General features: G+C 35.2%; 1 protein-coding gene across 3 annotated transcripts in view; it reads left to right on the top strand.

Annotated features, from left to right (window-relative positions):
- LOC106883001 (high affinity cationic amino acid transporter 1) overlaps positions 1 to 10,000 on the top strand; it is a 128,859-nt gene that overhangs the window by 71,312 nt on the left and 47,547 nt on the right. For 2 of the 3 annotated variants that reach the window (XM_014933858.3, XM_089361273.1), the window contains exon 2: positions 5,945 to 6,064. The exons of the other annotated variant lie outside the window; for it this stretch is intronic. In XM_014933858.3, the coding sequence (XP_014789344.2) occupies positions 5,945 to 6,064 (120 nt within the window). The remainder of the gene's footprint in view (positions 1 to 5,944; positions 6,065 to 10,000) is intronic. 3 annotated transcript variants of the gene reach the window in all.

The raw sequence follows: 10,000 nt of genomic DNA, 5'->3' as shown, positions 1-10,000 counted from the left end.
CTAATGGAGTTAGACGTAAAACCACATAATTAACACTGCACTGAGGTTTATGGAAAGCAATGAAGTTTGAGAAACGTATTTACATCGATATCAAGGGGGCATTGCTGAGGATGAAAAGAAGACCATATGTTCATCTTGCGAACATTAAGATTTCTACTGGTGGCATAATAACCTAAAGCACAATTTTCATATTATACGAGAATTCTACAAATAGCAATACATGAACCTCGACGCTGGTAGGAACTGTAATCGTTTTCTTTAACAAGAAGCAGGCTATCATCACATGGCTAACACATTAAAGTATTCTTCCGCTTCCATAAAATAGCAAAAACGTTACTTACCACGTAACACTCGCCTTTACTAGATTTAGACAAATTAAATGCTTTTCATATAAGAGTAAATGATGCAATCAAGATATAAATATTACAATGCACAAAGCTAGCTCTAATGTTTCTGTACCCAATGGGATTTTTTTTGTGTGTGTGTGTGTGTGTGTGTGTGTGTGTGTGTGTGAAAATATTTATGTGCATATTGTATAAAAGTGAGAACTGAGAGAAGAAATAAGCTTGAGACAGTGGAGGCTTGGAAAATGGAAAAGTAGAAAATGAAATAGTGTTTAAAACGGCATTTTCGAAGGTCCGTGTATTTCTAAGACTCTTGTCCATAAGCATCGCTTTTTACTTATGTACTTTTTACTTATGTACTTTGATAAGCATACATTTGATATTTTCTGTCAAGGTGATGTGCGCTATGTAATAAAAATATAAGGAGTAAATATGTTTGATATCTACTAATTGTAGAACAGAGCAAATCTAGTGGCTGTTGGCTTACACGTAAGAATTAAATGCGGAACAGTTGTAATCCAAATTTGAAAGAGTATTCAGGAATGATATTACCGACGATATCCTCATACCAATACTTATATGGATATAAACATGTACGGACACACTCCCACACTCATATGTAAAGTGGCGTAAAGACCAAGAGAAATAATATAAACACAAGTGGCAGTTAATGCTAAGATGGTCAGGTTAAAATAAATTGGGAAGAGGAACTTACACTTATGGGATTACGGCCTTTCGACATTTGCATGTAGGGATGGAGAAAAATATATAAATAGGAACACACTCACACACACATATATATATACAAGGTGTGATGGGTAAATTGTCGCCATTTTATAATTTTCATTTTGCACATGCGCATTGTTTGTTTTTGATTTTGTCGATTACACAGTTGGGCAGTGTTTGTGAGAAACACAGCACTATGACGCAATTCAGTCCACCAGAAATTTGAAAACAACATGCTGTACTACTTGTCATCTGCGCCGGAAGCTCCAATATGAACATTTGAGTGTGTTTGGGTGTCAATCTGAGGACGTGTACTGAAAGTGATAACAATCAGACATCCAGTCAACGTCATGGTGTTTGGAGTGATCACTAATGATGGCGACGTTATGCCTCCATTGATCTTCCCACACGGCCTTAGACTCAACACGAAGACCTACATCGAGTGCCAGGAGGGGTTAGTACTGCTTTGAGTGAAAAGGGTGGCTGGTGGAAGACAAAATTGGCAACAAAATCAGGCAATTTCTACGACCACATTACCCGTAACATCTGGCCACCTAACTCCCAAGACCGCAACCCCCTTGATTATTATGTATGGGGCGCATTTGAGCTAGAGACCATCAAAACTTGTAACTCCAAAGATGAACTGACGACAAAGATTATGGCAATATTCACCAACTTAAACAGGGAGACAACCCAGAAGAGTTGCAGGAGATGTCGAAGTCTTCTGGAGGCTGTGTTTGAAATTTACTCTTTCAAGATATTTTAATGTAATTTTGCTAAATACATCTGTTAAAATGAGAAGTCAGTGTTATTTTAATTTTTGCGTAATTTAGACAATTCATTCACCGAACCCTGTAGATATAAAAATTACAAAGTGATTTATCACGCCTAGGGACGAGTTAGGGAACCACTCCAGTAGGCCACGGAGAAGTTTTAAATCAGAACGCTAAGAACCAGAGCGATTACTTAAATGCATCCTGTACGACGTCCGTATATTTTCGTCGATCGAGAAATGAAGCGACTGACAGAGAGACAGAAGAGGAGAGATAAACAGAGAGAGAGGAGAGAGAGAGAGAGAGAGAGAGAGAGAGAGAGAGATGGAGAGAGAGAGAGAGGGAGAGAGAGGGAGAGAGAGAGAGAGAGGGAGAGAGAGGGAGAGAGAGAGAGAGAGAGAGAGAGAGAGAGAGAGAGAGAGAGAGAGAGAGAGAGAGAGAGAGAGAGAGAGAGAGATTGGCAGCACCATCGGCTGTAGTATAATGAAATGAAAGGCTTTGCTCAAGGCTCCAATGCTTAGTCTAGTAATCAAACTCACAACATTAGGATGAAGCCAACATTGAATATTAGGTCACGCACCTTGACACACATATGTGTGCATGTATGTATATATGTGTGTGTGTGTGTACACGCATATATCTGCTCATATGAAAACTAGCAATAAGCTGGCAGAATCGTTAGAACGACGGATGAAATGCTTAGTGGGATTTCGCGCGTCTTTACATTCCGAGTTCGGTGTCGATAAAATAACTCATCCGTTAACCACTAGGGTCAACGTAATCAACTTACAACCCCACTCAAAATTTCAGGCTTTGTGCTAGCAATGTGCCGTGATTTGTTAGAGACGAGATACTTTGAATAGAATAGAGTGACTATGTTGTTTTCCGAGTGCAACTGAAAAAAAAAATGAACGGGAAATTTAGATGTTACATAGTGAAAAACAGAGAAAGCGTGAGTGACACTGTTAGAACACTATGCAAATAACTCTTTCTCCAAGCAATTCTGTTAAGCCAGCCGAAACATACGAGCCATTTCATAATACTTCTAACTGATGATGGGTTACATGTAAATATGTATGTAACAGTGTATTCTTACGTTCTAGGGTAGTGATAATTCTGTATAAAAATTAAGTTTTGTGAATATTTTTATAAATCGTGCCATATAGCATTTTAAATAATCATTTTATAATTATCATTAAACCGGTCAGTGAACAGTAAAAATTACTGTCGTATTCGATGGCCCAGTTCACTATCAACACTCATGTGTCTATGTGGACCATAATGTTCGCTAGGTAGCATGGACTATCCCAGTTACAAATCATTTGTAATGCAAAATATTTAGTAAAAATAAAATTTAAGCGAATTGATGATATTGTTTCACGTACAGGAATAAAACTTTATTTCATCGAGTGTGATGGATAAGAATCCAAGCTTACACTTAAGAGACAAGCAACATAAACTTTTTCCAACGCTGCAAAGTTCTACCAATCAGTATAATTATAATTATTCGATTGAATATAGGCACAAGACCAAACATTTATGATGTAATTGTTAGTCGTTTCTAACAACCATCGTGCTTGAGTGAGGCAGAATTTTTTCAAACCCATAATGAAATAAATAAAGGTGATCTAAGTGAGACTTGAATTAAGAACGTAAAAAGCAAAATGGAACACATGCAGTAAAGTAGATTCTGCATGTGCACTTCTTTGCTATTGAGGCTCATGAGGGTGGTTGTATGCAGTAAAAGGAAAGAAATATTGAGAAAGGCGGAGAGCCGACAGAAACGTTGGCGCACCGGGCGAAATGCTTAGCGGTATTTCGTCTGCCGTTACGTTCTGAGTTCAAATTTGGCCGAGGTCGACTTTGCCTTTCATCCTTTTGGGGTTGATTAAATAAGTACCAGTTACGCACTTGGGTCGATATAATCGACTTAATCCGTTTGTCTGTCCTTGTTTGTCCCCCATGTGTTTAGCCCCTTGTGGGCAGTAAAGAAATAAGAAATATTGAGTGCAGCGGGTTAGACAGTATCGTCGAAGCTAGTACTTGATTGGTTTTGAATTTTATCGATCTGGATGAAACACTAGGTTAACCTTGTATTAAAATTCAAAATATAAAGGAACGGAAGACATATCGTATTTTGAAGACGTTCTAATGATTCTGAAAATCCACCTCCCTACTGATAAAGAAAACGATAAAATTTCTTACATAAAACAAAAACATTACATTTGCAGTAGATATATAATCTTTTATAACAAACAGCGTAAAGTTTTAGTATGACGAGTAATTTAGAAGATTTTTGTCTTTCATCTTTTCAAAGCAATAAAATAATAACCAGTCCCTAATTATAGTTGACTAAATCAATAGAAATTTCTCTCGCATCCAATTATTATTATTATGTAGAATTTGTTTTCTTTTCTACCTGTCGTCCATTAATTTAATAGATCGTATTCGGTTGAATATTTTGCCATTTTCAGAGTTTAATTTGCTTGGAACCAATTCTTGTGAGAAGCGTCTATTAACTGGCATTGGGAAATCATTTAGAAGTTCTATGCACTCGTATTTTCCAGTTTCGATTCCATTACCCTTCTTATTGGGCCAAGCAAAAAGAAAGACAACATTGGATCCGAAGCTTTGGGTAGATGAGCAAAACAGTTGGATTGAATCTGCGTAGAATAATGTGTTGCCCCTAGTAACTACACAAATAAAATAGTGAAAGCTGATGCTATGCAACCAGTACAGTGAGACGACAGATCAACTGCTTACCTGTCTTGTCCTTGCCATGTTCGAATAAACAGATACCATTGAGCTTGCAGTTCCATTAACTGGGTAATATCCCAAAACTTTGATACGAAGACGGATAAAAGTTTAAGCTTTATCAAGATGGTACACGACAATGTCTTGGCCATCATCCGTGACATGCGTGTCAACACTGATATAATCACGGTAATTTGTGCCGATATAATAACTAAGGGGTACAACAGAAGTACATGTATGCTGATTCCCATCACTGTACCTTCTGATCAACTGATTACTTGAAAGCAAGTGAAATACCGTCAAAATACTAAGATTTTGACATTCAAATAAAGAGAATGTGGGACATGAAAAATGAAAGAACTCTAAATGTGGCATCAACTATAAACAAATCGCTATGTGTCACGTCAGGGTTCATAACGTTATGCCTGGTCCAAGAATACTACTAGCAATAGTTCACAACCTACAAATGGCAATTTCTATTCTGTGACGCGGTTCAAAAAGAACAATTTCTCTGCACAACATATACCCTACACAATAACCACCAAATACGAGCACATATATACACTTTTACCAAAACTTGCAACTGATACCTGCAAGTATAAAGCCGTATATTCAAAATCAACACAACTACAACCCATTAATTCTATACAAACTACACACTCTACACTATTGCCGTCTGGCGGTGAAAACTAACTTAAATCCCAGAAAAGTAAAATCACAACATTTAAAACCCTCAAAAAATATCAGAATATGCATTGCACATGATCTACGCAACAAATGAAACAGAAGATTAGCATAAAAAGAAGAGATTTCTGCAACAAAACATTCATTACTGTGGCAACAAGTATATACCCTACAAACAGTGCTGAACACATCTCAGCAGAACGTGCCTGAAACCATCGAAAGCACAACCGTACCGTAGTATCATTGATGATAAAAAAACATCGATAATAATAATAATAATAATAATAATAATAATAATAATAATAATAATAATAATAATAATAATAATAATAACAATAATAATCTTTTCTATATAAGCCTGAAATATGGGAGGGTGGGCGTAAGTCACTTACATCGACCCCAGTACAGAACTAGTACATAATTATTACATTAATCCCCAGTACACAGCTGGTACTTAATGAGGAAGAGCAAAGTCGACCTCGACGGAATTTGAAATCGCGACGGGTGACATATTAAGTATTTTGTCCAGTGTGTTAACGACTTTGCCAGCTTTCTGCCTTAATGATAATAATAATAATAATAATAATAATAATAATAATAATAATAATAATAATAATAATAATAATAATAATAATAATAACAATAATGATAATTTGTTTACAGGTGTTGGCAGCACTCTTGGAATTGGTGTTTACGTTATTATTTGTCACGTGGCACATCATCAAGCTGGACCTTCCGTGGTGATATCTGTACTTATAGCTGGTGTTGCAGCTCTTTTATCCGGTGAGTATACTATAACGTTTCTAATCAACTCAATCAGTAAATATAGTGGAAAACTTAGGTTACTGAACCACCTGTATTGATAACTGTTTGTAACTGTTAGGTACTAGATGTGGTTTATCCCCAGTTAAGATCTGATTTGGCAGGTTATTAACATATGGCTTCCCATCATTCATATTTCGTTGGGTATAGATTATCCAGAAGTGTCTAAGGGTCCCTTCCTTTTTTCTTTAAAAGCATTAGGTTTTGATATAAAGTTCATATGATTGATGTTTGTAGTTAGTGGAGTTATATACCATGCTATCCCTCATTGGCTCATATGCTGCAACGGAAAGATCGAAATAATTCCGTAAAATATTACAATGGTTCTAACACTTACAAAACTATAATGATATAAGCAGAAAGAAAAGGTTCACGGTAAGACAAATTCCCTCAAGAAATTGTTATCTTTTACATTGGGAATTAAAAAAAAATCTATCATTAACAAGCTGAGATTTCTTCTACCTTATCCTAAAAGAAGATCTTACTGTAGACGGAAGTTGATGTAGTGGAATGTAGCGCTGTGAGAGAAACATCGGTCTTCTGCATGTTAGATAAACCGCGTTCTTCATGCAATAACCATTATACAAACAATTCAACAATAACTTCTCACTTCTCCAAAATATATTCATATTCTAAGATTGTGACTTGAAAGAGATTTGATCGCGAAGAATGGAGAAGCAAGGTTTTTGTTGTACAGTTAAGCACACCAGTGGCTGTGTTCAGCTGTCCAGATGAAAATCATTCCTATCAGTAATAACCACTTGAAATTGTCAGTTCTCGAGGAATGGCACAACTCAATGAGAAATGGCGATGATGCAGAAGATTTGCCGATGGAGGGGATGGTGGTGTAACGGAAAGAGTTGTTTCATTAATAAAATTAGGTTCAGTTTATTTCATGTTGCAAAGCGAATCATACTTCAAGTAGTTAGATATTCGATTTTCAGATCAGCGAAAGAAACATTGTTAAAGTGAATTCACAATGCAATATTCTTAAATCAACCGAGTTTGAATAAAATAGCTTATAAAACTATAAATAGATACTGGTATATGCACTAACAATGGCGCATTTATAACAAAAAAACAAAAACAAAAACAAAAAAAGCGAACAATAGAATATACTGCAAACGTTTTTATGTCAGAATCTGACATATGTTGGCTTCAGGCACCTAAATTTAAAATGCATTATGTGTGTGTGTGTGCGTGTGTTTTATGTATACATAAATATATAGGAAATGAAAACACAGTTATCAAAGTGTTCTTTCGGGACTAGACAGTCTATTATGCATAATTTCTTGTTTATAACACGCACATAAATGTAGACACACATACACACACACACATACATACACACACACCATTTCCTATATGCAAAACCTACTCGCATAGTCATATAGAAGAGAGGACATGGAAAAGAAAGTGAACTGGAGGGAATTATTGAAATAGTAAGAAAAAGTAGTCTAAAAATACCTAAAATTAAAACAGGAATATTTCTTTTTTTTTTTCTGCAGCTCTCACATATATTTAAATGACTCATATTATATGCATAACATCTACCAATGAAAACATTCAGCATATTTCTTTTTATGAGATGGTTATCAGGCATAATAAGTTTATTATTCTCTAACCCCTATCAGCAATCCACAACGAATTCGAATTTAAATATTGACTTTAAAACATATTATGCAAATAAATTTTGAAGTAGACAAATTAATAATTGAATTGGTCATCCATTGCTATTTCTTAATGTTGTATCCAGTGTTGTGATATCAGTGATTATTTGACAGAGTAACCGGACGTTTTATTTCTTGTGTATGTTATAGGCTAAGCTGCAGTAGATTGTTATAGCTTCAAATGAATGCTATGTACGCAAGTATTTTATAGTTTTATTAACAAAAATAATGGTGATTCGTCTTCAAACAAATGACTGTCTCCCGTTGTTTTGCCACTAGAGCCAGTACTTGAAGCAATTTCAACATTCTTCAAAATACAGTTACAAAACTTTGGAAATGTTTAGAATTGGCAACACTCTCTGGCCGTTAACGAAAATATACTTCCGTTAGCAAGAAAAAAATGTCTTTTATAACAATAAACTCACACTTAATCGATATTGGCAATGAAATATGATTGAAAATAACATTTTAGCAAGATCCCGATTCCCTTGAAGTTTAACAGAATGTTGTATTTATCTAATCTGAGAATGCAAAAGACAATATTTATACTTTTGCTGTGGCTTACGAACAGATTAATGTGTAACTTTCAATCATGTATGCGTCTTGAAACATATAAAAAGATATATAATTTATTATATAAATGCGACAGCTTTTCTTCAAGTTTGAGGGTGAAAATATTTAAATAGATTACAATGTGCAAATTGAAATTGTTTCCTAGTGTTAATTTTCCCTTTAGAAATTACTCCATAGAAATGTTTGCAATTACTAATTCGTTAAGCCCATTTTACCATGTTCTGTTGCAGTTGGTCTCCTGGGTGACGAATAATAATGCGACAAATATGCATTTGTATAAATACATACATACATATCCTTTTTGAAAAAATATATTGTTTGTCTGATACAAAAGCTTTCACCGATGAAAGAAATGCAATTATTTATAATCCGACGTTCGTTCATGAAGTGACATGAGTAAATAGTTTTTTCCAACAATAAAATCTTGATTCTCTGTTTCCCTGGAGCTTAGCTGTCATATTTCCTGACTGTCTTATTGTTTCGTATGCGATTATTTTATTGATTAAAATGATAAATCCCTTGTAACAGATTTTTTTTTATTTAATGTAAGTAGAAGAAAACTGGCATCTAATTGTAGAACACTGTCCGTTCGTTCTAAATCAACATTTCATTTTCTTTTTTGTCATATCAGCCAAGTTGTCACTCGATAGTAAATATTTTGAAGGAGGGTTTAGAGTACGATAATGTTCATATCATCATTTGTTTGCTGTCAACTTTTATGTAGATATTCCACATAATTCTGAATGCCAGTTAAAACTGCAACAATGCTTAGAATGATTAACTGCATTTTTTCATTATTTATATGAAATATACAGTATTAGCAACAAGGAAATTTGAACACAGAATGTTGTAATCCTTAATTTAGCATCCTGAATTTTAACTTCAAAATGTAATTTTGGTTCCATAATATCTGTGATGACTATGAAAGAATTTAGATATATAATTGTGTGAAGTATTTAAATATAATATAATAGGCGCAGAAGTGGCTCTGTGGTAAGAAGCTTGCTTCCCAATCACATGGATCTAGGTAAGTTGGGCAAGTCTCTTCTACGATAGTCTCGGGCCGACCAGAGACTTGTGAGTGGATTTGGTAGACGGAAACTGAAAGAAGCCCGTCACACACTCACAAACACACACACACACACACACACACACACACACATATATATATATATATATGTGTGTGTGTGTGTGTGTGTGTGTGTGTGTGTGTCTGTCTGTCTGTGTTTGTTTCCCCTCCTCCATCTCCACTTGACAACCGGTGTTGGTGTGTTTATGTCCCCATAATCTAGCGGTTCGGTAAAAGTGACCGATAGAATAGGTACCAGGCTTAAAAAATAAATATTGGGGTTGATTTATTCGACTAAAAACAAATTCAAGGCGGTGCCCCAGTATGGCCGTAGTCTAATGACTGAAACAAGTAAAAAAAAAAAGATAACACGATTATATAAAAAAAATATTTAGATATATAATGGTAAAAAAAAGAAATGTTTGGGATTGCTTACGGCTTGGCTCACACACATGCATGCACTCTTTCACAGATAAGCTCTTCATCCTTATCTCACCTGCATCTAATCGCCCTTCTGGTTCTATCCATTCTTCACTACCCTGCTTCAACACTATCATTTTCCTTTCCAACACTACCGCTCTCACC

This window comes from Octopus bimaculoides, chromosome 12 (assembly GCF_046866305.1).
Source record: "Octopus bimaculoides isolate indiv1 chromosome 12, ASM4686630v1, whole genome shotgun sequence".
Taxonomy (NCBI): domain Eukaryota; kingdom Metazoa; phylum Mollusca; class Cephalopoda; order Octopoda; family Octopodidae; genus Octopus; species Octopus bimaculoides.
Note: the sequence above shows the minus strand (reverse complement) of the source record. Positions and strands in the feature narration are given on the sequence as shown.